Raw genomic sequence first — 27,995 nt, 5'->3', positions numbered from 1 at the left:
TGAAATGACAAGTGTCAGTTTCTCTCAGAGCAGCCAACCAACTAGTGGTTGTAGGGGGCGGCTATTTATAGCCTAGGGAGCAGCCCGACATGATAAGACATAAATGCCCTTCAATGATATGACCGTTAGGTGGGTAAATATTTTGGGACAGCTGGCGCATAGCACATCAACGGTTGGAATTTTGAGTAGCAAATTTCTCAGGGCTATCATGTTCCTCACTGTGTAGGCAATCCGCACTGGCGAATTCCTAACTCCTCAGTCAGAACAAATTCCTCAGGGACCAGAAGAACTTCGTCTCCGTCACTGAAGAAATTGACTGAGCTGTATGAGATTTCCAATGACTTCACTCTAAGGGATTGGTAGATGTAGGATTTGAGTTGAGCATCACTTGGAAATTTTTCCTTAGTATTTCCTCGACCCCCTTTAACAGTACGGTGTTTTCTATGACTCAAGAAAGAGAAAATGAAATTACGAAAACAAAATTCTTCATGCTTCATGTTCCTTGAATGAATACCACGTCTTCAGGATCACACCAATTTTTTCACTTTCAAAGTTTTCAGAAAGTCTTCAGAAATCCAAAGTCTTCAGTCGAAGACTTCATTTTTAAGGGTCGACTTTCTCTGTAAATATCAAACTTCTCATAGACTTATAGACCTGTGTATACTCACAAACGCATCAGTCACTTAACCTATAAGTCTTCAATACACCAAAATCACTAAGGGGCACTAAATGCACTTACATTTTCCTTATCATTTTGCATTGTAGATGTATGATTTTTCATATACTACAACATTCACGCGCCCCTTATTGACTAATTTCATCAGAATCCCAAAGAAGTAGGAGATTTCGAGCATTGATTTTGAAACACCTATTATTGGTGTAAAATATGCTAATTGGTCGTCATAAACCTCAATGGTGCATCGCCGGACAAAGCCTGTGCGCCACCAGTTACCCAAGCATTTAGATTTTTTGGGGAATTTGTTAAAATTTCCCATTCACCCTCTTGTGGTCGACAACTTTGATCCTACAAATTCTTTTTGTGCAACAAGAATAAAGTGATGAGAGTTTAAAAGGGGGAGTACAAAAACATGAGTATTTGCGCAAATTATTAGCATAGATTTTTCAAAGTCACCAGCTAATATGATGCGCTTTGTTGCATCATTGTTGGTGTATTCGAGAAGCAAACTTGGCATGCCATTTGTGAGAGTGTGGTGAATGAGATTTGTTTGTACCCAAAAAACGATCAGAAATAAAAAACAAAAATAACACAGAGCTAGTGTCGTCCCATGTGTCAAAACATTGGAAGAACTTTTGAAGCAATCAACAAAAATAAATGAACAAACAAGGTCGCCTTACCCTTCCCACGACAAATGTAAATAAACCCGATGACCCAATAAACCTAAAGAATTTCTATCACAACACTTGTAGATAAGGCATGACATTTGCAGAAAAACAAAAAGATAGTCAGAAAATGACTATCAAACTTGGTTTGACAATGATCGCAAAAAGCAGGTTACTGAAGAAGTTTATTGCTTGGAATGCGGATTGATTTGCCATGGAAAAAACATATAAAAAAATGATGCTCAAAAGAAAATGGGTGGTACTTAGTAATGTAGTACTTGTGTAACACAAGTCTAAAACCTTCCGAAGCTCCTCTTCTGCTCCCGATTTCAAATGAGCTCGTGATGAAGGGTAAAACCCAAAAAAGAATGAAAAAACTAAAAAACTGAAGTTTTTTGTGATAAACTTTGACAAATGTTTTGACTGTTTGAAAATTTTCCTCATGCAATGACATCCGTGGAAGTCATGGCAGATTTTTTTAATTCCAAAATGCTTTAAAAAATACCCCCTCTGTCCGGGTTTATTTGGTCTCCTCTCATCTTGGGCTAAATTTTGATCATAGATTTAATTAATAAAATTTGAACTACATGTCACAAAAATTATACCATTGAAAGTCTCTTTCAAAAGTATGCTTTTTGTATCATGTAATTTACGTTTTGTTAGTAAAATAAATGGTGAAACTTGGTCTAATAAACCCAAACGGAGGAAGTAACATTTTAGGACCATTGTTTTTTTTACCACGCCTTCTACAAGTATTATTTCATGATAAATTTCTACAAGCACACAAAACATTTATCAGATCATCACCTATGTTTGAGGCCGTGTTTAGGCTTAAGTCCTCACTTGCTTACTGGGATAGGAGAGTGTGGTGATTTTTTAACCCGTTGCAACGCACAAACATATTACCTCTGTGGTAATTCGAATGCTATTATGTCAGCTGGCGGTTGTTTCGATGGACACAATAATTTCTCTCCCGTTGTAAAGCACGAACATACTCCCTTCATTTCAAAATATAATGCGTCCGCGCTTCCCGAGATCCAACTTTGACCATAAATTTAACCAACGAGATTGACTGCGGCGGGAGAAAATTTTTATATAATTGAACACTTCATTTGAATACGAATTCACTGGTATAACTTTTGCTCCCGCCGTAGTCCGTCTCGTTGGTTAAATCTATGGTCAGAGTTGAAGCACGGGAATAGAGGAAACACTACATTTTGGAACATAGGAAGTATATGCTAAAAATAAGAGAAAATAAACAATGAAATAGTGAACAGGGCCCACGCTCGACAGGTGGACGACTCGATCGTACCTTCGTCACCAGGTTGGCCACAACCGTGGATGCTGCTACGGCTCGATCTGAACCGTCGCAGCAACGCGACCAGAAGAAGAGAAACGCGGTGAAGTCTGGACCCGGCGAATCTCAGACTCATCTCTCCCTTCGTCTCGTCTCTCGTCACAAGAAGGGGAAAACAATCAAGCCACCGATCCCTCTGCCCAGTTTCCAGCTCGATTCCCCATTCCTTCCCACCAAATCCCCCATCCCCTCCACCGCGTCTCCCCCCTCCCCCCCAATAATCCTCGGTGGGGAAAAGCAGCACCGCGACCTCACCCGCCATCAATCCCCCTCTCACCCACCCGCCCGCCCGCGCCCCCGAGCCCAACCGACGCGGCGGCCCAGATCCAGATCCGGCGTCGGCGGCGGCCATGAACCCGTCGCGGTCCGCCCCGGCGTCGTTCCGGGACCGCACCAACGAGTTCCGCTCCGCCGTCGAGAGCGCACGCCGCCACGTCGCACCCTCCCCGGCCGCCGCGTCGGCCAGCGGCAGCGCCGGGCCCCTCGACGACTCGCGCTCCGCCGCGTCGGCGCACTCCGAGTTCAACCGCCGCGCCTCCAAGATCGGGCTCGGGATCCACCAGACCTCCCAGAAGCTCGCCCGCCTCGCCAAATGTATAACTAACTAGCTCCCCCCCTTTGTTGCATTTCCATTTACTCCTATACCAAACTACCTTCGTGTTTGCGTTGTGCCCCCTCCGGGCTGTTTGGTTGGGATCTCGGAACGCCCGAGGTGTAGACTGTAGAGCTCATGCTTGATTAAGTCGTAGCCTGAGGAGATGTCAACGTGCATGAATGGCCATGTATATAGTATATTGTACGAAGCATGCTTGTTTCTTACCTAGTGCTCCTATGACATTTGGATTAGATGCGTGCCATTTTTCTTAATCTTTCAGTGTTTGTGTACTTACTGAAATTGCGCTGCCATGTAGTTTGCTTTGTTGATATCCGGATGGTTGTTCTGCACCTGTTGCGATGATAGCAGTGATCACATCTGCCTCATTTTGTGCCTGTTTATGAATTACTACATCTGATATATTCTAGTACTTGCTAGTAAGATGCTTCTTTTGGCCATTACCATGTACTGAAGAATGAAGTTAGATAGAGAATAGCAGTCTCAATGGGATTATATGCATCAGCGATGTGCATGTGTATTGAATGTAAACTGGTACCTTGGTCTCTCAGTGATATATGAAATGTCTGCATATCTTCTCAAGTGCTGTGCAGTGAGGGCTCACTGATTGTTCCTTTTTTATAATCATTTGTACTAGTATGTATGCCTGTACTACTCATTCTGTTGCCACTTTTAGAGTGCTTGTCTCCGCTTTAGATGTCTTTGGTTGGTTAATACCTTCCTCAGAAGATTTGACTGCACTTTCTGCATTGCATTGCATTGGTAACACTGCATGAAGGTAGAAAATGTAGATAGATGTATGCCTACCACTGCCAAATGTGCATTGAACATAGTTTCTACTTATTTGCACCTTCTTTGTATTCATAAGCACTGGATGAAGCTTACCATTTTTTTATCAGTTTGGCCTCCCACCTAAGTAGTATCTTAATAGCAGTGTGATGGCTTAGCTGCTTCCTCGCACTTTGATGCAAAGTTATTGGTTGTAAAATTTACAAGTACTATCAGTTCAAATTTTCTAAATGACCTCTTGATACTATTGACTGAGAAAGTAACATTCATAGTTATGTACTGCTTTTTTATTTCACCCGTCAGCAAGTTACCATATTGAACTATGAAGTGTTGATCTGGTAAGGTGCTAACTTGAGATCTAGTTACACTAGTACCAATTATGTCAACACTTGCTCTGTGTATATTTACAGTATAAAGTATGGATCGTTGCTGATTTTACAGCATGATTGTTTACAGTGGCAAAGAAGACATCTGTTTTTGATGACCCTACCTTAGAGATACAAGAGTTGACTGCAGTTGTTAAGAAGGATATTGGTGCTTTGAATAATGCTGTTATGGACTTACAAGTTCTGTGCAATTCACAAAATGAGAGTGGCAATCTTTCCAAGGATACAACAAATCATTCCACTACCGTTGTGGACAACCTGAAAAATCGACTGATGAGTGCAACGAAAGAATTCAAAGAAGTCCTTACAATGCGGACAGAGGTCAGATAAAAATAGTAAATGCTTTCCTGATTCAAATATATTGTCACCATGTTTCCTTTTTCTTTGGATAGTGTCTTCATTATAAATGGCACACTAAATGTGTTTCTCCCTGAATGTGCAGAATTTAAAGGTCCATGAAAACAGAAGGCAAATGTTCTCGTCCTCAGCTGCAAAAGATGCATCAAATCCATTCATTCGTCAGCGGCCCCTTGTTCCCAGAGAGGCATCCGACGCTGCACCCCCAGCACCATGGGCCAGTGACTCTGCAACTACGCCATTGTTTCAGAGGTACCATTGCAAGCATTCAGTTTGATCAGTGTGTACTAACATTGTGAGCAGTTATGCACAACCACCTTAGCTTAGGCCTTCACATGCTATGCTAGTCAGAGATTGCACCGCCAAACGCTTGGTGCTTCTTATTGTTAGGTGTCTGTTTTGCAGAACATGACACTCCTAATAAATGGTATAGACAAAGTTTTGCAAAACAATTCCCTGCCCCTAATAGAGCCAGTAGTATTTTGAAATTGCACCTTTATTAATACTTATGAGTATTATGGGGTTGAGACCCTGAACCCTGATGCCCACGTGCCATGATGGAACCTTGACTGAATGGTGTCCAAGGAGAAGGAAGGTAGGAAAAGGATGTTGTCATGCAAGGGTAGCATGATAGAACAGTTATTCCATTTCTATATTAGAAATGCAATACTCCAAGGCTCATATAACTGTCTGTTAAACAATGGAATACTAAACCAACAAATATATACACGCAGATCTGACCTTAACGAACTAATGCAATCGAATTGGACTACTCTTGCGTTACTGTTGCTTAACCATATAAAGCTCTGCAAGTATTGCAGCGTGCTTCACGAGTTTGGTTTTGAATCTTCTGCTTCTGTTCACCAGGAAGAAGACTAATGGAGATCATGGAGCATCATCATCGTCGTCGTCGTCTCCTGCTTTCATGCAGCAGCAGCAATTGGCAGTACAGCAGGATAGTTACATGCAGAGCAGAGCTGAGGCTCTTCAAAATGTGGAATCAACCATCCATGAGCTGAGCAACATCTTTACCCAGCTGGCAACCATGGTGTCTCAGCAGGGAGAGCTAGCAATCAGGTGAACTTTACGCAAACTAAGTTTGTTGTATATATTTTCAGGAGTAGGCAATCTTAGACTTTGAGTCGTATTCATATTTCATTTTGAATAATTATTTACAGCTTCAAGATGTCGGACTTGATCACACCCTAGAGAATCCCATTATAATGCATTTTCTTAAAATAGTGATGAATCTTAGTTGTTTTGCATGATGGTCTCACTTGAGTTATCTTTAAATCAGAAGGATACATGGTACTCCCTCTGATCCATATTAGTTGTCGCTGAAATGGATGTACCTAGACATGTTTTAGTGTTAGATACATCCGCTTGAGCGCTGATTAATATGGATTGGAGGGAGTATGTAATGTTTGTGTAGGCGCTTCTCCTGATTTCTTAATTGACTACTTTAGTATGCCCCCTACCGCAGCACAAGATTCTGGTCCCTGATCTGTTGATCAAGTATTATTAAGCTAGCTAGGCATAAATATTCTTTATTATTCATGATAAAATTAGTTCAGATGGATTATCTCCAGTAGACTATGTTTTCTGTGCCAATACTCCCTCCATTCCATAATGTAGCGCATATAGATTTTCTGAAAAGTCAAACCTCATAAACTTTGACCAAATTTTGGGAGAAAAACATTTACATCTAGAATACAAAACACATATCATTAGATTCATCATAAGATGTAGTTTCATATTTTATATATTTGGTATTGTACATATAAATGGTTTTCTCTATAAACTTGGTCAAAGTTTGCAAAGTTTAACAAGTCAAAAAATCTATACGCACTACATTATGAAACGGAGGGAGTCCTTTGTTCATGGTAAAATTATCTCAGATGGAGGAGACTAGGTTTTGTGCGCCAAACTTAGTTCATGTTTTTCTTTTCTTTTATTCCAATTGGGTTAAGAGTCTTCCCTTAAATGTGTGCTCATGTGCTATGTATGGCAGAATCGATGAGAACATGGAGGAGACGGTAGCCAACGTCGAGGGAGCGCAGGGTCAACTCCTGAAGTACCTCAACAGCATCTCGTCAAACAGGTGGCTGATGATGAAGATATTCTTCGTGCTGATGGTGTTCCTCATGATCTTCATATTCTTCGTGGCATGATCCCCACCCCTTGTAACGCATGTTGTGTGCAAGTATATTCTTTAATTTTTACCGAACTACATACACCATGTACACAATTTTCACTGGGATGATGATGATGATAAGCGTCAGGCAGTCTAGTAGCCTCTGTGGTCATGTAAATTGGGAGGAACATCCAGGATGGATCTGTTGTTACTACCGACCGGGCGGTGGTATTATATTTTTATTACAGTATGTTTTATGATACGGTCTCATGGCGTGCGGTGATATAGGTCGTGTAATCTTTGCTGAAAATGTTTGTTGCTGATAATAAAATCCTCTGTCGGTCCTGCTCTTTTGCGCTCTCTGTCTCTCTAATTCCGGCTCTCCATGTGTCGCCAAATCTGCCCCCTTAGTCGTCCTTTTGGCTCAGAAACCTTTTCTGTTTTGGTTCAAACGATGTACTAGTATAGGCAGCGCCGGTTCTGCCTGCCGCGTCCTGTTTCGAACCCCCTTTCCACTTTCCAGTACGTCCGGTGCCAGTCGAAGAGAACGGTGGCAGATTTCCCAACAGCAGCAGCAGCTGAAACCGGTTTCACCGTGCCCTGTGCATCGGACGGAGTACACGTGCAGACGCTGCAGACCGTAACAAAAACACGAGGACGTAGGCAGGCATCCCACGACACGGCTCCGGGTCGCGCTTGCGCGTGGCCGGACGGATAGACCTCAGCTCGCTCGCTCGCTGCGGAAAGATAAGCTGGGCGGGCGGGCAGGCCACAACCCCCCTGCAGGAGCGCAGCGCAGACCAGAAACGGCTACCCGTCCGTCCGTCTCATCCCATCCCACCCCTCGCTCTCTATAAACCAGCAACAGAGCACACGCCGTTTTACCTCTCTCGACACACCACCGCAACCCAACCCAACCCCCCCCCCCCCCCCCCCCCCCCCCCCCCCCCCAACCCTAATCCCAACGCCGCCGCGGCGCCGCCGATCAAGCCGACGACAGGCAGCCCCCCTATCCGGCCGCCGCTCCGTACGCACGCCCGCCCCGGCCCGTCGCGCGCAGATCGGCGGCCGTCCACCGCGACCGTGGGCCGCCGGGGGGTTAGATTTAGATTCCGATTTCGGGGCCCCCAGCCGCCGGGATTTTCCTCGCGTCCCCGGGCAAGGTAGGAGTGAGCATGGTGGGCGGAGGCAGGAGGGGAGGCGCGGCGGACGAGGCCAAGCTCAACACCGGCAACGTGTTCGCGGCGCTCGAGACCCTCAAGAAGAAGAAGAAGGGCGACAAGGCCAAGGGGGGCTCCTCCAAGGGAGGGAAGCAGGGCGACGACCCCACGCCGCAGCAGCAGAAGGAGCTCTTCTGGGCCCCCGCCCCGCTCAACACCAAGTCGTGGGCCGACGTCGAGGACGACGACGACGACGACTACTTCGCCACCACCGCGCCCCCCGCGCCCATCTGGGGGAACGACCACGCCGCCGCCAAGACGGCCAAGGAGGAGGAGGAGGACGAGGTCGATGCTGTCCACGCCGCCCTGCCTGAGGTCTATTCTCTCTCCCTGTTACGCACGCCCATGTTTATCTGTTTGTGCTGTTCATGATCTGTTTATTTTGCTCGAGATGAGAACTGTGCTGTTGTGCAACGCCCATATGATTGCTGATTAGTTTGCCTATGGTGGTAGTGTTGATATGCAGATGTTGGATTGAGTGGGGCAGGGAGGCATCTGTAGACTATTGAGTATACTGATGCCTGCTGGGTTAATTGTGAACGCTTTCAACCATTGATTCACAATGTGTGCCCAGTGGACAATTGGGCTTTGAATTATGTCTGTAGTTATTATTTGAAGCAGCGAATCCGAATCGGAAGCGGCTTAGCTGTATTCCGTATGGTGTTCGTATTGGTGTGTGCTTGTTTGGTTGAGTTGAGGCAGGGGACAAGACTGCGGGATTATTGAAAACAGTATCTCGATCGTTCTGTAACGTATGTTCAGTGACTGTGGGATTATTGATAACGGTATCCCCATTGTTGTGTGACGTATGTTCAGTGACTGTGGGATACTGGGATTATTGATAATGGTATCCCCATCGTTGTGTGACGTATGTTCAATGACTCCTGGGATTATTGATAACGGCATCCCCATCGTTGTGTAACATATGTTCAGTGACTGGGGGATTATTGATAACGGTATCCCCATCGCCATGTGACGTATGTTCAGCGGGCAAGGAGTTTCAAGTTAGGTCTTGTTATGGAAGTGGTGCGTCGTGACAAGAATTTTTACACTGTCTGTATGGTGGGAGAGTTGTCGAAGTGAGGTCAGGGGGCATCCTGTAGGCTGTGCTGTACTAATTCCTGCCAGATTAATTTTGTGAACGGTATCCCCTGTTATTTCGGAATGGATGTTCAGTGCGACAAATGGGTTATAAGTGAGTGTATTTACTTCGGCCTTTTGGTGCATTTACGGCCTGTGAATTTCTATTTGCATTGATGTGATATTACTTTTTTGTCAGTATATTATTTGTTAATTTATTATTGCACATGGTAAGTGTAGGCATGTTATGCATTAACATTGTAGCATTTCCTGTACTTACCACTCATTGATGTACTAGTGTTTTTATCCACGTTGCACACTAGATATAACAACTTTGTGACTAGTGTGTAGAGGCACATAATGCCCACAAAAAAATGCAATGAAAGACTACCTATTTGATGCCATCAGTATCTCTCACTTATTCTTTATTGACGATGTCATGCTGTTCTTTTGGTAGTTTTTATGGATAGTTGTTGAGAGTTTTGACATAGGTGTTTTTGGAGCAATTGAAGTCAGGGAGAGGTTATGGCCCCTGTAATTCTTTTTGAGTTCAAGCACCCCAGACACAATGAGAACATATATTCAAAATTGATTGATAGTAATTTGGTCCAAGTTTCTGTTCAGCTTGTCTAGGCAAGTCATAAGGAACTGCCTCTACTTGCTAGATTTCTACCAGAATTTATCTTGTTTGAACTTTGTTGGCCAGAGGTTCGCATGATGTTGGAACATGGCAATAGTTGTGTCTGTATGCCTTGGTGATACTATTCTTAGATGCATTGCTTCTACATACTGCAGGAAATTGAAAGTGAGGATGAGGAGCATGATGATGAGGCTGAGGATGGTGCTGAGGATGAACCTGAGCTTGAAGTGGAAGCTGCTGATCCTGATGTGAAGAAAGTTGCAGCAGCACCTAAAGAGACAGAAAGGCAGCTGTCCAAAAAGGAGTTGAAAAAGAAGGAACTGGCTGAACTTGATGCTGTGTTAGCTGAGTTGGGAATTTCTGAAAACACAAGCGATGCTGCACAAGATGGAAACAACAATGGTAATGCTCCACTGTGGAGGACTAATAAAGCTGAGTACCTATATGTGGCTTCATTGCTTTTATAAACTTTGTTTCTTATACATGATAAACATTGTTGCAGCTGAGAAGAAAGGTGCGAGCCAAGCTGGTGATGGAGACAGAAAGGAAGACACACCTGCCCCTTCAGAGAGCAAGAATGCCAAGAAGAAGAAGAACAAGAAGGACAAGAGCGCAAAGGAGGCAAAGGAAGCTGAGGTGTCGGAGGAGGCTGCCAGTGCAGAACCCGAGGAAGACACGGCTGTGGATGTCAAGGAGCGCCTAAAGAAGATGGCGTCGATGAAGAAGAAGAAGTCGGGCAAGGAGACGGACACAGCTGCAAAGATCGCCGCGGCAGAGGCGGCAGCCAGGACCGCGAGGCTCGCGGCGGCAAAGAAGAAGGAGAAGAGCCATTACAACCAGCAACCCGTGCGGTAAAAAGGGGCCGGGCCGCCCAAGTTTTGAGATGCTCTGAGTTTCGATAATGAATGATCCCCTTGTTCGTTTTGGACCCGTCGCAATAAACTTTTTCCCCGTCCCGTCCTCCCCAGAGTTGTGTATTTATGGTGACCATGGAGCGCCTTTCTGATATTCGGTTTCGGAATTCTGGAAGGCCTTCGTGGTCACCAGAACGGTCGTTGTAATTGTGTTTTGAATTGTGTTGATCCGGTTGAACTTATGATAGACAACAACATGGCCAACAGGGCCTCTTGGGTACTTTCTCTGTCTCTCTGTGGATGATGCTTCATGGTTGTCTTTAGGTTTCCGATGCCTTCTTTGGTAGGAGTATCTTTGTTATTTTGCCCTCTGAAAAACATTCATTCCATATGCTGCTGGTAGGCCATTTTTTTTACGAAAAAGAGAAGTGAAAGAATAAGCTTGTCTTGTCTTTCGCTTTCGTCACAAAGAGGAGGCGAGACAAGAAGAGGCGAAGGGAAGACAAATCATCTGCGGCAAATCCAAAAAGAAGCGAGCACGGCAAGTAGGCAACGACCCCAGCGAGAGGCAAGCATCTCTCCCCGTCCATCTCTCTCTCTCGGCCCGCCCACTGCCGGTGACTACTACTCCACCCACCCATCCCATCTCTCTTCCTCCCGCCGCACGCAAATGGTCACCTAGGCGGCCAGGCCCGGCGCAATGTCGCACTGCCTCCGCGTCTCGCCCTTCCTCGCGCCGCCGCCCCTCCTCCTCCGCCGGCCCCGCCGCGCGCGCTGCCGCCGCCACGTCCCGAGGCCCGTCCTAACCCTCGCTCGCCTCGACCCGCCCCCGCTGCTCCGCCTCAGGGTCTCCGACTCGAGCAACTGCCTCCCCAGCCACGGCCACGAACACCGCCCGCCGCCGCTGCGGGCCCTGATCGGCTCCCTGGCCTCCGTATGGCGGGAGGGCCTCTTCCTCGTGCGCTGCTCCGCCTTCGCCGCCGTGCTCTCCGTCGCCGCCGCGCTCTCCTGGTACGCGCAGCACCGCGCGCGGGCCTTCGTCGAGGCGCGCCTCCTCCCCGCCGCCTGCGCCGCGCTCGGGGACTACCTCCAGCGGGAGGTCCGCGTCGGCGGCGCGCGCAGCGTCTCGCCGCTCGGGATCACGCTCCACACCTGCTCCGTCGGCCCGCGCGCCGACGAGTTCTCCTGCGCCGAGGTGCCCGTCATGAAGATCAGGGTCAGGCCCTTCGCCAGCCTCAGGCGGGGGCGGGTCGTCGTCGACGCCCTGCTCTCCGACCCCACCGCGCTCGTCGCGCAGAGGAAGGATTTCTCCTGGCTGGGCATCCCCGCGCCGTCCGAGGAGGGGAAGCCCACGAGGAATTCGGCGGAGGAGGGCATTGACTACCGTACCAAGACCAGGAGGCTCGCCAGGGAGAAGGCTGGGGGGCAGTGGGACGAGGAGAGGGACAAAGCTGCTCGGGAGTCTGCTCAAAGGGGATACATAGTTCCCAGTGGCCAATCCACTTCACGTTCGGCTGACGAGATGCTGGAGGATGATGGGCCTGTGGGAAATGGGAAATCCAGTAGCCCGCCCCTCTGTGCTGATGAGATGCACAGGAACGATCGACACATGGATCCAGGCATTATTGACTCTAGCTCAAAGCATGCGGATTTGGAGAAATCGTTCGGTGTGAAATCGCGTATCCCGGGCATCAACTTCTGGTCTAGGATGATCCCGAACCCTACCAAGCGAAGGTACAGGAGAAAAGGTCACAGCAAGGTGGTATCGGGCATCGACAATTCCTCTCAGGAAAGGATCCTTCGGCGTAGTGCACAGGCTGCTGTGGCATATTTTGAAAACATGGATGGTGGTAATCCTGATAACTCATCCCCTGGTTCTGGGAATAATAATTCATTTAACGGAGGAGGTCATGCAAATGCTGGTTCTGGCAAAGCCACTTCAAATGATGCACCAATTGTCAGCTCTGATACGGCACCAGAGAATTCTGGTGAATTGCCACCAAATAGTAGTCGTTGTCTGGACTGTCTAGGTGAAGGAAAATCTGCAAGTGCAATGCCAATCATCGATGCAAATGATGTGTATGCGGAGCATTCTCATAATCAACAACCTAGACAGCATAGTTTGCATCACTCCGATAACAAAATGTTGGTATGCAACCATTTGGAAGATGTGCAGCATCGCAAGGGCAACTTGTACCAAGGCCACATGTTGGAGGAATTTGAGAGTCTTTCTGAAGATAATATTGGTCAGTCATTTTGGCCTTTGCAGGCAAAGGGCTCCCGTGTTAACTTCAATGCACCATATGCTTCTCTGGGTGTTGAAATTCAAAAGTTGAAGTCGCGATTTGCTATCGGTCTTGAAGACGCCCCTGCTGGACTCGTAGAAGGGGTTGACCAGATAAATCCTGGTGGGGCTCAGCATATGCTTCCTATCACACTGGATTCTGTTTATTTCAGTGGAGGGAACTTGATGCTTCTAGGATACGGTGATGAGGAACCAAGGTTTGACCTCATCATTTGCCATTTCTATTGCAAATATATGCTCTTCTGTCCTTTCTTGTGCATTTTCAAAATGTATTAGACTATTAGTGTATCACTGTTGGAACTTATATTGGGGTATTTTTGTGATCATCTGTCCCTTCCCATGAATTTACTGCATTCCCCAACAATTAAATTTCTGTGAACAATAAATATTCTCATAACCGGTGTTCGGATTTATATTGTTAATTCTTATTTTCAGGAGTTATATTGTCAAGTAAATTACTGTAATGAGGGTACAGTATATTTCAACTTATCTTACTCGTATTATTCAGTGCATTATTATAGGCTCTTTCAAAAGGGGGTTGCGGTGCAACTGCGGCATTATAAATGAACGTCAACTAAGTTTGTAGTCGTTGCCTTACTATTGTAGGGAAATGAAACAGGCTAATGGACACGTCAAGTTCAAAAACTCTTATAATCGTGTACATGTGCATGTCACTGGGAACTGCATGGAGTGGAGACAAGATCAAACTTCTCAAGGAGGGGGTTATCTTTCTACAGATGTCTTTGTTGACATAGCGGAGCAAACATGGCATGCTAATCTAAATGTAGTCAATGCTTTTGCCCCGGTAATGCACCTACTTTTATTATGTATACAAGATGCTACAGTTCTTAGTTCTTGTGTTGAAGGACAATTTTCATGTGCAGCTGTTTGAGCGTATCCTAGAAATACCAGTTGTCTGGCACAAAGGAAGAGCAACTGGTGAGGTGCTTTTCTAAACTTAATCTCTTACATGTTCAATTTCACTATTAATATCAGCCACTTGTGCATACAATTTAGACAATACCTGGACATGACTTTCACATGCACTTAATGAATAACTGAACTTGCCACAAGGTTCATGCTACATTGCTACATCTAGAGTTCTAGACATACATGCCTCATGAGAACTGCTTTTTTTCATGCTTGGAGATACTAAATGCAGACATCAATATTTCTCCTTTTCCTTCTCCAGGTGCATATCTGTATGTCGAAAGGTGATAGCTTTCCGAGCATTCATGGCCAGCTTGATGTGAAAGGCCTAGGTTTTCAGATATTAGATGCTCCCTCATCATTTTCGGTATACTTATGCCTTACCTCATTTGTTTTTCCAATTCTGCATGTTTGTAATAAGTAGGGTCTTGCAAGGAATCAGTTTTCATAGGCACAAGACAGATTAACATGGCTTTAATGCCTTCTTGTTGATTTGCCATTAACCTGAGCTACCAATATTCTCGTAGGTCATTGACCCCTTACTTTACCAATAACTACAGTGTTGTGTTGCGGGTGAAAAATGAGTGCCTAGTTACTTCTTTAGAAGTAAACACAATTGGTCGCTGGTGAATATTGTTGAAATGACTAGAATCAGGGGTATATCTAGAAATTCATGAGGGTTTCCAGGAATAATAGATGAATCATCAGGTGGGCCAGTTTAATTGTTGTTGAATTTCCTGGAAAGAACTTCTGTACTATGTGGGTTTGCCTAGCATTTTCTAAAACGTGGAAATTTTATCGACTACCCAACATTTGGATTTTGATGTGCAACAATTGGCCATACTTCATTATAAGCAACATTTTATACTTATGGTTTCCAGTATTGACAAATGATATCCATGGTGTTGAGCTTCGTGCACTAGCCAACACAACCAAAAGTCCGAACTCATGGAAAGGGCTAGGCAATCCACATATACCATGTTAAGCTTCATGCACTAGCCAACGCAACCAAAAGTCTGAACTGATGGAAAGCCAGAAAGGGCTAGGCATACACTTCAACACATGTATGCTGGATGCACAAGTTTCTGGCATAATGTATTAGCTAAGGGAGAAAGAGACTGAAGAATGAGGTGTTGGAGAAGCGATATTGTCATATTAGCGGCTGCTCCTGCTATATAGCGTGTTCTCAGGGCGCCTCAGGGTGGGTGCTGTTGATCTGCAGTGTAGTAAGAAACAGATCAGTCATTAGCATTTCAAATTAAGCATCTATTTCAGACGCTGACATTTGGCTCTGATGTGAAAACTAGGCCACATGTGCTCAGATGTCTTCCGAATTTCCGTACTTTGATATGCAAACAGTAACTACTTTCCAAATATTACTGCTGCAAACATTCCAAGTGATTATAGTTTTAATGGAAGCCTGAACATATTCAGGAAATAGTGGCAACTCTGTCATTCCGTGGTCAAAGAGTATTTCTGCATAATGCAAGTGGTTGGTTTGGTGATGTTCCGGTTGAAACTTCCGGCGATTTTGGTTTAAATCCTGAGGATGGAGAGTTCCATCTAATGTGCCAGGTATCTTTAAGTTGCTAATTACATTGTATATACATGTAGTCCCCTAAAAAGCAACTCATACATTTACTTGATATCTTTTTTTTTCCAGGTTCCATCTGTTGAAGTTAACGCGCTTATGAAGTCAGTGAAAATGAAGCCTCTGATGTTTCCGGTTCGACATACTTGACTTATTTGGAAATACTAGATTCCTGCATGCAGCGAAAAACAATAGACTCTGTTTTGTACAGCCGATTCAATGTGATGATCCATCTGAACTCATATCTGGAGTTAGCTATACTGAAACTGCATATATGGCACAACACGAAAAATAAGTTTGACTTTAATATAAAATGCACTGCACAACCTGACTTTTGTATGTAGGTGTATGATAGATGGTTTATTCCACTCATCTGAATTGCCCGACAATGACACTTGTGATTTATCTTAAAATACCAGTTATCATGGTTCTTAGCATTAAAAATCAACTTCTTGATGAAGCAAAATGACCACTCTCGTGTGGATAGTGATAATCCCGTTTGTCTGACCAGCTTAATATTACCATTTCTTTTTTCTGTAGCTATTTACTGCAGTAACAACAACAACAACAATAACAAAGCCTTTAGTCTCAAACAAGTTGGGGTAGGCTAGAGGTGAAACCCATAAGATCTCGCAACCAACTCATGGCTCTGGCACATGGATAGCAAGCTTCCACGCACCCCTGTCCATAGCTAGCTCTTTGGTGATACTCCAATCCTTCAGGTCTCTCTTAACGGACTCCTCCCATGTCAAATTCGGTCTACCCCGCCCTCTCTTGACATACTCCGCACGCTTTAGCCGTCCGCTATGCACTGGAGCTTCTGGAGGCCTGCGCTGAATATGCCCAAACCATCTCAGACGATGTTGGACAAGCTTTTCCTCAATTGGTGCTACCCCAACTCTATCTCGCATATCATCATTCCGGACTCGATCCTTCCTCGTGTGGCCACACATCCATCTCAACATACGCATCTCCGCTACACCTAACTGTTGAACATGTCGCCTTTTAGTCGGCCAACACTCCGCGCTATACAACATTGCGGGTCGAACCGCCGTCCTGTAGAACTTGCCTTTTAGCTTTTGTGGCACTCTCTTGTCACAGAGAATGCCAGAAGCTTGGCGCCACTTCATCCATCCGGCTTTGATTCGATGGTTCACATCTTCATCAATACCCCCATCCTCCTGCAACATTGACCCCAAATACCGAAAGGTGTCCTTCCGAGGTACCACCTGGCCATCAAGGCTAACCTCCTCCTCACACCTAGTAGTACTGAAACCGCACATCATGTACTCGGTTTTAGTTCTACTAAGCCTAAACCCTTTCGATTCCAAGGTTTGTCTCCATAACTCTAACTTCCTATTTACCCCCGTCCGACTATCGTCAACTAGCACCACATCATCTGCAAAGAGCATACACCATGGGATATCTCCTTGTATATCCCTTGTGACCTCATCCATCACCAATGCAAAAAGATAAGGGCTCAAAGCTGACCCCTAATGCAGTCCTATCTTAATCGGGAAGTCATCGGTGTCGACATCACTTGTTCGAACACTTGTCACAACATTATCGTACATGTCCTTGATGAGGGTAATGTACTTTGCTGGGACTTTGTGTTTCTCCAAGGCCCACCACATGACATTCCGCGGTATCTTATCATAGGCCTTCTCCAAGTCAATGAACACCATATGCAAGTCCTTCTTTTGCTCCCTATATCTCTCCATAAGTTGTCGTACCAAGAAAATGGCTTCCATGGTCGACCTCCCAGGCATGAAACCAAACTGATTTTTGGTCACGCTTGTCATTCTTCTTAAGCGAGCTATTTACTGCAGTACATATAAAATATTAAAATATGATCACACATCGCAGTTCAGCAACCGCAAACTGTGCCTGAAATACCATTTAAGCAGTTCTGTCTCATTTGTTTCTTAGCAATAGCTTAGGATGATCTCTATCAGTGATCTATGTGCTTAGAAAAATCTTTTGGCTAAATTTTGATGTTCATCCTTTAAGACTTAACTGCTGGTACACTTCTTATCTTATTTAGGTGGCTGGTGCTGTTACTGCTGTATTTAATTGTCAAGGACCTCTTGATGCTCCTGTTTTTGTTGGAAGTGGTATTGTCTCAAGGAAGTCCCTTTCAGTATCTGGTATGCCTCCATCTGCAGCTTCTGAAGCTGTGATTCAAAACAAGGAGGCTGGTGCAGTTGCTGCGTTTGATCATATTCCTTTCTCTCATGTATCAGCGAATTTCACTTTCAACCTTGACAACTGTGTGAGTAGAAATAGAGCCACTATTTTTTTTCCATTATTGAAATTTGTGAAATTCGAACAACTAATTTCTCTTTGTTATCACTGGCTACAGGTTGCAGACTTATATGGTATTAGAGCATGCCTTTTGGATGGTGGAGAAATTCGAGGGGCTGGTAATGCATGGATTTGCCCAGAGGTATTGTGATTATTGATTATTTGATTACACTTCCACCCAGTCATCTTTTCATGTTTGCGCTAATTTTCAGCCAACTTTTTTCTACATCTATAGTCATCCAAGCATTTGTTCTCTCTGTATCATTATCAAGAATAAGATGGAAGATCTCAGATCACAATGATATTCGAAAACGTAGAGTAGACATCAGGACTTCGTAAATTGAAAATACATATGGAAACAAACTATGCAAATGCATTCATGAGGAACCTTCCAAACTCTTAGGTCTATTATTCACAACTTCGGCCATGATAATTACATCCTAGCTAAACCATTTGTTTGTTTATTTCTCTGGGCTTACAGTGAATGTCTACTATTGAGCCCCTGGAACATTGGAAATAGCAACTACTCCCTCCGTCCCAACATAAGTGTCCTTTGTACTAAATCAGCGGCACTTATTTTGGGACGGAGGGTGTATAACTTATCAGTCTGTACTCTACCGAAATAAATGGAATACTCGCAGCGTATTCCTAAGAGCTTACACACAAATTTGCTGTACCAGCTGTACAAATCCAATAGATACTCTGCTGTTCTTATGATGCAAAATAAATTTACCACCTTATGCAAGTATAATACATATTTAGATCTCTGCAGGGGGAAGGTGACGATTCTGCTATGGATATTAATTTATCTGGGAGCATTTTACTTGATAAGGTTTTGCATCGGTACATACCTGGAGGCATTCAGCTGATCCCACTGAAAATTGGGGAGCTCAACGGAGAGACTAGACTTTCTGGCCCCCTTATTAGACCGTGAGTATCTTACATCTATCATCTGGAGTCCTAATGGCCAAGTAAGCTATGTATTTTCTGGTATTCTAATGACAACAAAAACTTATGACAGGAAATTTGATATCAAATGGGCTGCACCAAATGCAGAAGATTCCTTTTCTGATGCACGGGGCAATATTGTTATTGCACATGATTATATCATGGTTAACTCATCATCAGTTTCCTTTGACTTAAATACTCGTATTCAAACATCATATATTGATGACTACTCGCTGTACAAGGAGATGTATCAAATGAAAAAGATTATGCCACTAGTTGTGGAGAGTGTTGATTTGGATTTACGTATGCGAGGCTTCGAATTTGCTCATATAGCTTCTTCAATACCTTTTGATACACCAAGGCCATTACATTTGAAAGCATCTGGAAGGGTCAAATTTCAAGGAAAAGTGGTGAAACCTAGCCAGGTAGTTGAGGACAAGATTTATGGTGCTTTACAAAGTATCATGGACCAAAGTAAGCTTGAGAGTGATGTGTCAAGGCTTGTTGGGGAGATTTCTCTGTCAGGAATAAAACTTAACCAACTCATGCTGGCACCTCAGTCTACTGGTTTTCTTTCCTTGTCACGAGATTCTGTGATGGTAAGTTGCTGTTTTGTTGTTTCGTCCTCTGAATTTGACTTGCATTGCTTGTATGTGATTTTATAGCCTAATTCAATTTGTTTGTACATGCCTCGGTTGTGTGCACTAAGTGCTATAATTTGGATCATCAATAGTAACATGCACAGAGACAGATCTCAACAGTCTGTAAAGTGGAATTTTGGATTTAAACACTTCCCGTCTTTTACTTCTTCAAATTACTAAAATGTGTGCCCATTACCTTGCAATACAAAACGAGAACCAAATAAAAATAGAAAGAATGGATGTCTACTTAATACATTCACTATTTTTTCCAAGGCTTGAGGGCCATTCGTCCACTTAAAGGTACACTTTGCTATCCAAATTGATTCACTTCTGTTACCATTTTATGCTGCTTAACAGATTGCATTGCAATAATAGCATACTCTGACAAACTATAGCAATTTTTCACCCAAGTAAATTATTGTGGCAGCAACTATTTTACTTATGCGAGCAACGGGCATAATTTCAGTAACTTTAACTCTTTAAGAGGCTTTAATTCTAACTCCACGGTTCGACACGATATAAAGATTTTCTCCTTGGATATATATGATGTGATGATTTTCTATGTCAAGCGTACCTTCCAAATAATTGAAGAGAGTGCTGTATGCATTTGGTATTTATGTTGATTTTTATTATTTTTTATCTGCATAGACTACATGTTCTCTTTCCCTTCCATCTTCCATCTTCCTCTTACTATCTCTATTCCCCTGCAACATAGTTAAATGCTACCGGCAGGCCTGATGAAAAGATTTCCATAGAAGTGAACGGGCCATTGTTTTTTGGTACAAATGAGGCCATTCAAGATGAAAGGCTTCTATCAATTTTCCTCCAAAAGGGGCAGCTGAAGTCTAATATATGTTATCATCCTGAAAGTTTGACTAATTTGGAGGTACTCTACTACTGTTAGTGTTGTGTTAGTGTTGTGTTAGTGTGTGTATTTTCCTTGCCAGCAATCTTTCTTGAACATTATAAGACTTGTAGAGTCCATTTCGATATTGTTGATACTTTTCTTCTGGTCGTAAAGGTTCGGAATTTGCCACTTGACGAGCTGGAGCTTGCTTCATTACGTGGATTTGTTCAGAAGGTAATATTTTCCTAGATGAGAGTATGGTATACTCCGTGTTTTTTTGGTTAGGTAATCTGTTTTCAGGTTCTGTATTGTTGGTAGCTCTGGTTGGTTGATTCTATGTCTCATACACGTGAGTTGTAATTAGTCATGATGCTTGCATACCGTCAGATAGTAAAGCACTTCTGCAATTTAAATTTCGCAGGAGAGATGTTAGTTCAATTAACTACATGATGCAGTCTAATAAAATGTTATATTATGCTGATGTTAAGTTAATGGAGTTTTTGGATTGAAAATGTGCATCAGTCATTTTCTGTGCTGCACCTTCTGTTGTTCTGCTATTTAATGCTATGCTATTTGTCCATAGCTTATGTATTCTGTGCCGTATAAATTTTCTGTAATTGATGTAAACTTTTTTGAACTACAACGTGGTCTTCTGCTCCTAAAGTAACAACTAAGTAGTCATACTATTTTCCTTTTTTTTTTCTTTCATTTCATGAGAAGTTGTATATATCGAATGTGGAGGCTCCAATTCTGCTCAAAAAATAAATAAATGTGGAGGCTCCATTCTCCAGTATTTGTTGTAAATCAATTGTGATCAATTGCTAAATGGAGAATCCACCAATGATGTCTAATGTAACAGATCTTTTGTTGTTACAGGCAGAAGTTCAGCTTAATTTCCAGAAAAGAAGAGGTCATGGTTTGTTATCAGTGGTCCGTCCCAAATTTAGTGGTGTGTTTGGTGAAGCACTTGATATAGCTGCTCGATGGAGTGGTGATGTTGTGAGTTTTTTTTCTCCCACATATATTTTCTTGTTTTGTGTGGTTGAAGCCACATCTCATGTGTTACCTTTAGCAGGCGTTTGGTATTACTTGTAATCAAGAATTTTGCCACCTCTTTGGTAGTTTAGTAGAATTTTTGGAGTAAGGAAACTTCAAACACTGTTATAACTCAGTTTCATGGTTCCTAGCATCCCCCATGTTAGCCTTTCCCAGATGACAAACATAAAACAATTGATGTATAGCATGCTTTGGTTGTTTTTCTTGACACTAGTTATACATTCCAGTGAGGTTCTTATCTTATTTTTAATAGCTAGTTGTGAGTCCTCGCTGTGTTGACTTACTAGCTATTCTTTGTATTTTCAATACCCAGATTACAATGGAAAAGTCAGTCCTAGAGCAACCTAATAGCAAGTATGAGCTTCAAGGGGAGTATGTGTTTCCAGGAACACGTGATAGATTTCCTATGGAAAATCATGGTAATGGATTCATACAGAAAGCAATGGGAGGGCATCTTGGTAGCATTATGTCTTCAATGGGCAGGTGGAGGATGAGACTAGAAGTTCCTGATGCTGAAGTAGCTGAAATACTTCCCCTGGCAAGACTTCTTTCACGAAGTACAGATCCAGTTATTCGTTCTAGATCGAAGGTGTGCAGTTTGTTCTGTATTTGTGATTCTATCTTTCTTTTCCTTTGTTGGATATAATATTCGTTGGTGTTTATGGTCTGCTAGATGGTAGCAGCCATTTGATCCTATATTTGTTTGCAGGAACTTTTCATGCAATGCTTGCATTCTGTTGGGTTCAATGCTGAAAGTTTACGTGACCAGATAAAGGTACTAAAGATAGTGAGTTTAGGAATATTGTATCACAGGCATAGAGTTATGGTTTCCCTTATTAGTGTGTTCCCTTGTTATTATGACATGCTACTTATATTAACTTCATCCCATTGCTTGCAACAGGCAGTTGAAATGTATCACGACTGGTTGGATGATGATACAATTGAAGATATAACTCTTCCGGCCTTAGCTGAATTGAGAGGTTACTGGCGTGGTTCTCTTGATGCCAGTGGAGGAGGGAATGGAGATACTATGGTGAGCATGTTCAAATATTAACTCTATCAGACTTTTGTCCCGGTAATTATTGATGAACTCCTAATAGTGGTCTTTACACTAACACTTCTCAGAAGCTTGACTTTGTAAATGACACTATCAGCAAGACAATCTTCTCTGAATTATATGTAAACATGATTCCTAATGGCTTTATGTATATATACAGGCTGATTTTGATTTCAATGGTGAAGATTGGGAATGGGGCACATACAAGACACAGCGCGTTCTGGCATCTGGTTCTTATAGCAATAATGATGGCCTGCGTCTTGATAAGTTATTTATTCAGAAGGATAACGCCACCCTTCATGCTGACGGATCAATTCTTGGCCCGCTAACAAATCTTCACTTTGCTGTGCTTAATTTCCCAGTTGGTCTTATACCAGCTCTAGTTCAGGCTCTAGAATCATCAACTACAGATTCAATTCACTTTCTGAGGCAATGGGTGACACCAATAAAAGGTATTTTACACATGGAGGGAGATTTGAGAGGCACTCTAGCAAAACCAGAATGTGATGTTCAAATTAGACTTCTTGATGGCACCATTGGAGGCATTGATCTGGGAAGAGCTGAAGTATTGGCTTCTGTAACCCCAACAAGCCGTTTTGTTTTTGATGCAAATTTCGAACCAACTATACAAAGTGGACATGTAAACATTCAAGGTAGTATTCCTGTGACTTACGTCGACAGCAGCTCCACGGACGAAAATTTGGAAGCTGGAGATGGTAAACAGGGTATTATAAGAATCCCTGTTTGGGCGAAAGACAGAGGATCATCTAATGATATCAGTGAAACAAGAATCGTGAGGGACAAGCCAGAGGATGGTTGGGAATTTCAGTTAGCTGAAAGTCTAAAAGGTTTAAGTTGGAATTTGCTAGAACCAGGTGAAGTGAGGGTAAATGCAGACATAAAGGATGGTGGCATGATGTTGATAACTGCACTTAGTCCTTATGCAAACTGGCTTCAAGGCTATGCTGATGTGCTCCTTCAGGTGGCCCATCCTTTTTTAATTCCCATAATTCCACTAAGGACAACGTAACATATTGCTCTTTTTTCATACATTTTTTCATAGATTAACTGTGATTGATGAAAATATCTGTTGATTTAAACTATGAAGCATAAATGTTGTGTTTTATAGGTAGTTCTTTGTTCCACCTGTGCAATCCACAGTTTTTTATTTTATTTTGGATATAACATGAAGCAGTTGATTAACATTTTCCTCTTGTTTTGTTTGCCATTTGGATGGAAGGTTAAAGGCACTGTTGATCAGCCTGTTGTTGATGGGTCTGCATCATTTCACCGAGCAACTGTGACTTCTCCTTTCCTTCGGACGCCGCTTACGAATTTCGCTGGTAATGTTAATGTTATATCCAACAGACTATTCATCAATTCCATGGAAAGCAGGGTTGGGAGGAAAGGAAAATTGTCAATGAAAGGGACTCTACCTCTGCAAAATAGTGAGCCATCAGCTAGTGATAAGATTGAGTTGAAATGTGAAGTTCTGGATATACGAGCAAAAAATGTTTTAAGGTAATTATTTCTACTTTATCCTTTTAGATTTCTGTACTATATGTAGAAGCTTAATTTCTGACTAGCGGCTTCTGAGTGATGTAAAGCACCCCACGATCTGGTTGATTGTTTTCTAAAGCTGGTTTTTGGAAACAGTTAACAGTACTGTGCCAAAACCTGAAAAGCATCTCATAAAATCATATTGAACATGCAATATGTAGGATCCCAAATTATGTCTTCTTATCATTTGCTAAACTGTTTTTGTTTTGATTTGTACAGTGGCCAAGTAGACAGCCAGCTGCAGGTTACAGGCTCAATATTGCGGCCAGATGTCTCTGGGATGATCCGGTTAAGCCATGGTGAAGCATATTTGCCTCATGATAAAGGCAATGGTGCTGTGGCGACTAGGTTGGCTTCAAACAAGTCCAGCTATCTTCTTGCTGGTTTTGGTCAAACAACTACTTCGCAGGATGTCTCACGTTTCCTGGGTGCATTGTCAACTTCGCAAGATAGTACGTATTCCATTAATTTGACATTGACTAATATCGGTCAAGTGTTCTTGACCGATACATATAGCTTAACTAGTTAACTGGTTACATGTGACAATTCGTTACGTTTGATGTGAATATCTAAAAGAAGCGTATGCTTCTCCCTCTCTCTGTCCTGCTGTTTTTCTAATTTTCTTTATGGGCTTACTGGAGCTTTCAATTTTTTGCATCGTTGGTCAACAAACAGAAACAGAAAGGACTCTTGAGAATGGAAGTTTTAAGCCAAACATTGATGCCCGACTCAATGACTTGAAGCTCACACTGGGACCAGAATTAAGAATTGTTTATCCCTTAATTCTGAACTTTGCTGTCAGTGGTGACCTTGAGCTTAATGGCATGGTACATCCAAAGTACATAAGACCGAAGGGTATATTAACATTTGAAAACGGTGAGGTCAACTTGGTAGCTACTCAGGTAAGCTTTATAGCGTGACCCTTGTTTGGCACAAGTTCTTTTTTCTTTTCCAGTTTGAAAATGGTTTATAATGGGTTGTTTCACATTTCTGTACCTGATTGCAGGTTAGACTTAAAAGTGATCATTTAAATGTAGCAAAGTTTGAGCCTGATCTTGGTTTAGATCCTGTTCTGGATCTCGTCCTTGTTGGATCTGAATGGCAATTCAAAATCATGAGTCGAGCCAGCATGTGGCAAGATAATCTGGTTGTAACCTCGACTCGCTCCGTGGACCAGGATGTTCTGTCACCTAGTGAGGTAAGATACATCTACAAATGAGTTACAGCTTAACTTTGTTGTAGTCCTGATAATCTCATGATTTAGTTTCTTGTCTTAAAAATTGAACAGTTTTTATGATTAGCTAAAATCTGCCTTTGCCTGGTGAACCTTTTGCTGGTTGCTTGCCAGTTCTCTACTCAAGAGTGGAATAAGGAGATTAAAACATTGACTTAACTGAGCCTGAGTTATTTTGTTTTTCTAATTATGTGTAACTCTTGCAACTCTGGTTTCTTGCTGTGGTATAGGCGGCAAAGGTTTTTGAGTCGCAGCTTGCGGAATCGCTATTGGAAGGTGACGGACAGCTTGCATTCAAGAAACTCGCAACTGCAACACTAGAAACTTTGATGCCAAGAATCGAAGGCAAGGGTGAGTTTGGACAAGCAAGGTGGCGGATGGTTTATGCTCCGCAGATTCCAAGTTTGTTGTCCGTAGATCCAACGGTTGATCCACTCAAATCACTGGCAAACAATATCTCTTTTGCTACGGAGGTCGAAGTGCAGCTTGGAAAACGTGTTCAGGTATGGTTCTTTTATGTCTTCCTGAAAGCTTAATAAACAATTTGAGCCGAACTGCGCGGTGTGCTGCATGAATAGAAACTGATCTGAATTACCACCGTCGTTATGCAGGCCTCTGTTGTGAGGCAAATGAAAGATTCAGAAATGGCGATGCAGTGGTCGCTGATATACCAGCTAACCAGTAGACTCCGCGTCATCTTCCAATCCACACCGTCCAATCGGCTTCTCTTCGAGTACTCGGCAACGTCGCAGGATTGATCAATTTTCTGTCATTGCACAGAGCTAGGGCTGCTGTTTTAGCCAAAAGGTTTCGTTGTCCCGATCAATTGTTTCTGTAGATAAAGCAAGTATGGCAAGCTACAGTTGCTGCGTTTTTGCTCTTTGTCGGTAGCTACTCCCTCCGTCCCATAATGTATGACGTTTCTTACATTACATTATGAGACAGAGGGAGTATATTCTTTCTCTCGGAAACAAAGTTTCTGAGGTTGTACATACGTAGCAAGTTGAGCTCTCTCTTAGCGTCAGAGATGTAAATTAACACCAGTATAAAGGACAGAGTTATGGTTGCGTGGAATTCTCTTATGTGGCTAACAAATGCACTCCCCTTGTAACGTTTATGTTAGTTTACAGAGGGAGTAGCACTCTAGCAATGTTGACTGTCACAGGCAGAGGAAATCGGTTGACAATTTGCACATTTGAAGTTCGAAGCTCCATTCGTACGATTTAATCTATACAGAACTTGTGCCAAACAAGGGTCACGGTATAAAGCATTATCAGAGTCCTAAAACGCTTGAACTTGTGCCAACTCCCTTAAATATATCAAAAACGTTTGGAGTTGCAATGTGTTCGTGCCACATGTGTGGCACATATTAGGGTCCTAAAAGAAAAGGAATAATTAATTTTATGTCCTTCGTTGTGTCCCACTCGACAGTTTTACCTCTAATTTCTAGAAAAAGCTCAGTTCTGATCGTTTGACCGTCACTGTCAAAACTTCATAACAAAGTCATACTAACTCAGGAAAATTCAAATAAGATACCAAAATGTTCAGAAAAACATCACCTATATGTGCATGTCATTAGCATTCATGGCAAAACTGTTGGAAAGTGACCATCTAAGTTTGAGCTCCTATGATCTTAGCATGAACAGTAATATTTTAAAAAAATTCTAAAAAAATAATTGTGGCAAACATGAGCCCCAACTCCAAGCAAGGAGGCCTTCAAATAGTATGTGGGGATTTTTACATTAATGGAACCTCCTATTGGGCATCTTAGGCGCCGGTTGAGTTTCTTGGTGCCCACACACATAATCAACTGGGCCGGCCTATGTAGAAGGCGAGCAATCGATCGCATTTCACCAGTCAACCATTGACTTTTGAAAATAATGCAAAAATGTAAAACACGAAGAAAATTCCAAAAAAATTCACGGATTTAGGGAAAAAAGTTCACAAATTTGAGAAAAAAATTCATCGATTTTGAAAAAAATAGTTCATCAAATTTTAAAAAAGTTCATCAAATTTTAAAAAGTTCATGGTTTTTTAAAAATATCTCATGAATTTAAAAATCACCATTTAAAAAAATCAGGAAATTTGAAGATAGTTCAATGGATTTGGAAAAAAAGTTCATGGATTTGAGAAAGGTCGTTGATTTTGATTAAAAAAAAGTTCATGCATTTTGAATAGAAGAAATAAGGAAGAAGAAAAAAAGCAAAAGAAAGAAGAAAATAGTAAAAAGGATGTAACTAATCACATCGGAGTGTGTGTTTGGTTGACTACTTAGCTAAACTAGACGCGGAGGTCGTGGGTTCGAATCATACCTAGTGCCCTTTTTGGGGTTAAAAACAGAAGAAAAAAAGGAGTAGATGGACCAGCCCGGAGCGAAGGGGGTGTGCGCCAAGTATGAAATACACTTTAATTGGTGCTTAACACGCCGTATATGAAATGCCCTCATTAATGGACTACAACTCACCTCCAAGCCCAACTAGAGGCCTTTAAAGGACACAAAATGACCTAGCTCTCTACCCACCCACCTCCTCTTTTTAAGGGTAGCCATGATCATTTGTCGGGTACGCCTAGACTATATAAGCTCCCCATATAGACATGTAATTCACGCTGAATATCAAGTGGTGGAATGTGTGAATTGGGGACCTCCCTTTGGAACAGTCATCGAGATTGATATGGATTCAATTGGTAGTGAATTTGTTAGGGTGATGTCGTGGGAGCAAGTCTGACAGTAAGAATAGGGGGTACGTAGGA

General features: G+C 42.8%; 3 protein-coding genes across 3 annotated transcripts; all 3 read left to right on the top strand.

The window, feature by feature from the left end:
• The first annotated feature begins 2,782 nt into the window (after window positions 1–2,782).
• LOC125543012 (syntaxin-32) lies at window positions 2,783–7,239 on the top strand. Its single transcript, XM_048706257.1, has 5 exons — window positions 2,783–3,292; window positions 4,557–4,807; window positions 4,929–5,095; window positions 5,711–5,920; window positions 6,855–7,239. The coding sequence occupies exons 1-5, from the start codon at window positions 3,049–3,051 to the stop codon at window positions 7,012–7,014; spliced, it is 1,032 nt and encodes a 343-aa protein (XP_048562214.1). The 5' UTR covers window positions 2,783–3,048; the 3' UTR covers window positions 7,015–7,239.
• Window positions 7,240–7,897: 658 nt separating this feature from the next.
• LOC125543013 (neurofilament medium polypeptide) lies at window positions 7,898–11,051 on the top strand. The gene is made up of 3 exons (XM_048706258.1): window positions 7,898–8,512; window positions 10,073–10,319; window positions 10,420–11,051. The coding sequence occupies exons 1-3, from the start codon at window positions 8,153–8,155 to the stop codon at window positions 10,770–10,772; spliced, it is 960 nt and encodes a 319-aa protein (XP_048562215.1). The 5' UTR covers window positions 7,898–8,152; the 3' UTR covers window positions 10,773–11,051.
• Window positions 11,052–11,295: 244 nt separating this feature from the next.
• On the top strand, window positions 11,296–26,455 carry LOC125543011 (protein SUBSTANDARD STARCH GRAIN 4, chloroplastic). The gene is made up of 23 exons (XM_048706256.1): window positions 11,296–13,273; window positions 13,683–13,881; window positions 13,961–14,020; window positions 14,269–14,373; window positions 15,441–15,581; window positions 15,670–15,732; window positions 17,642–17,869; window positions 17,960–18,043; window positions 18,674–18,831; window positions 18,923–19,448; window positions 20,206–20,376; window positions 20,512–20,571; window positions 21,214–21,336; window positions 21,707–21,982; window positions 22,103–22,168; window positions 22,295–22,426; window positions 22,611–23,432; window positions 23,691–23,971; window positions 24,230–24,462; window positions 24,686–24,912; window positions 25,017–25,208; window positions 25,475–25,747; window positions 25,856–26,455. Exons 1-23 carry the CDS (start codon window positions 11,472–11,474, stop codon window positions 26,000–26,002), a joined length of 6,369 nt encoding a protein of 2,122 aa, XP_048562213.1. The 5' UTR covers window positions 11,296–11,471; the 3' UTR covers window positions 26,003–26,455.
• Window positions 26,456–27,995: the final 1,540 nt, after the last annotated feature.

This window comes from Triticum urartu, chromosome 3 (genome assembly GCF_003073215.2).
Source record: "Triticum urartu cultivar G1812 chromosome 3, Tu2.1, whole genome shotgun sequence".
Classification (NCBI taxonomy): domain Eukaryota; kingdom Viridiplantae; phylum Streptophyta; class Magnoliopsida; order Poales; family Poaceae; genus Triticum; species Triticum urartu.
The sequence above is the reverse complement of the archived record's forward strand: the minus strand, read 5'-3'. Positions and strand labels throughout refer to the sequence as shown.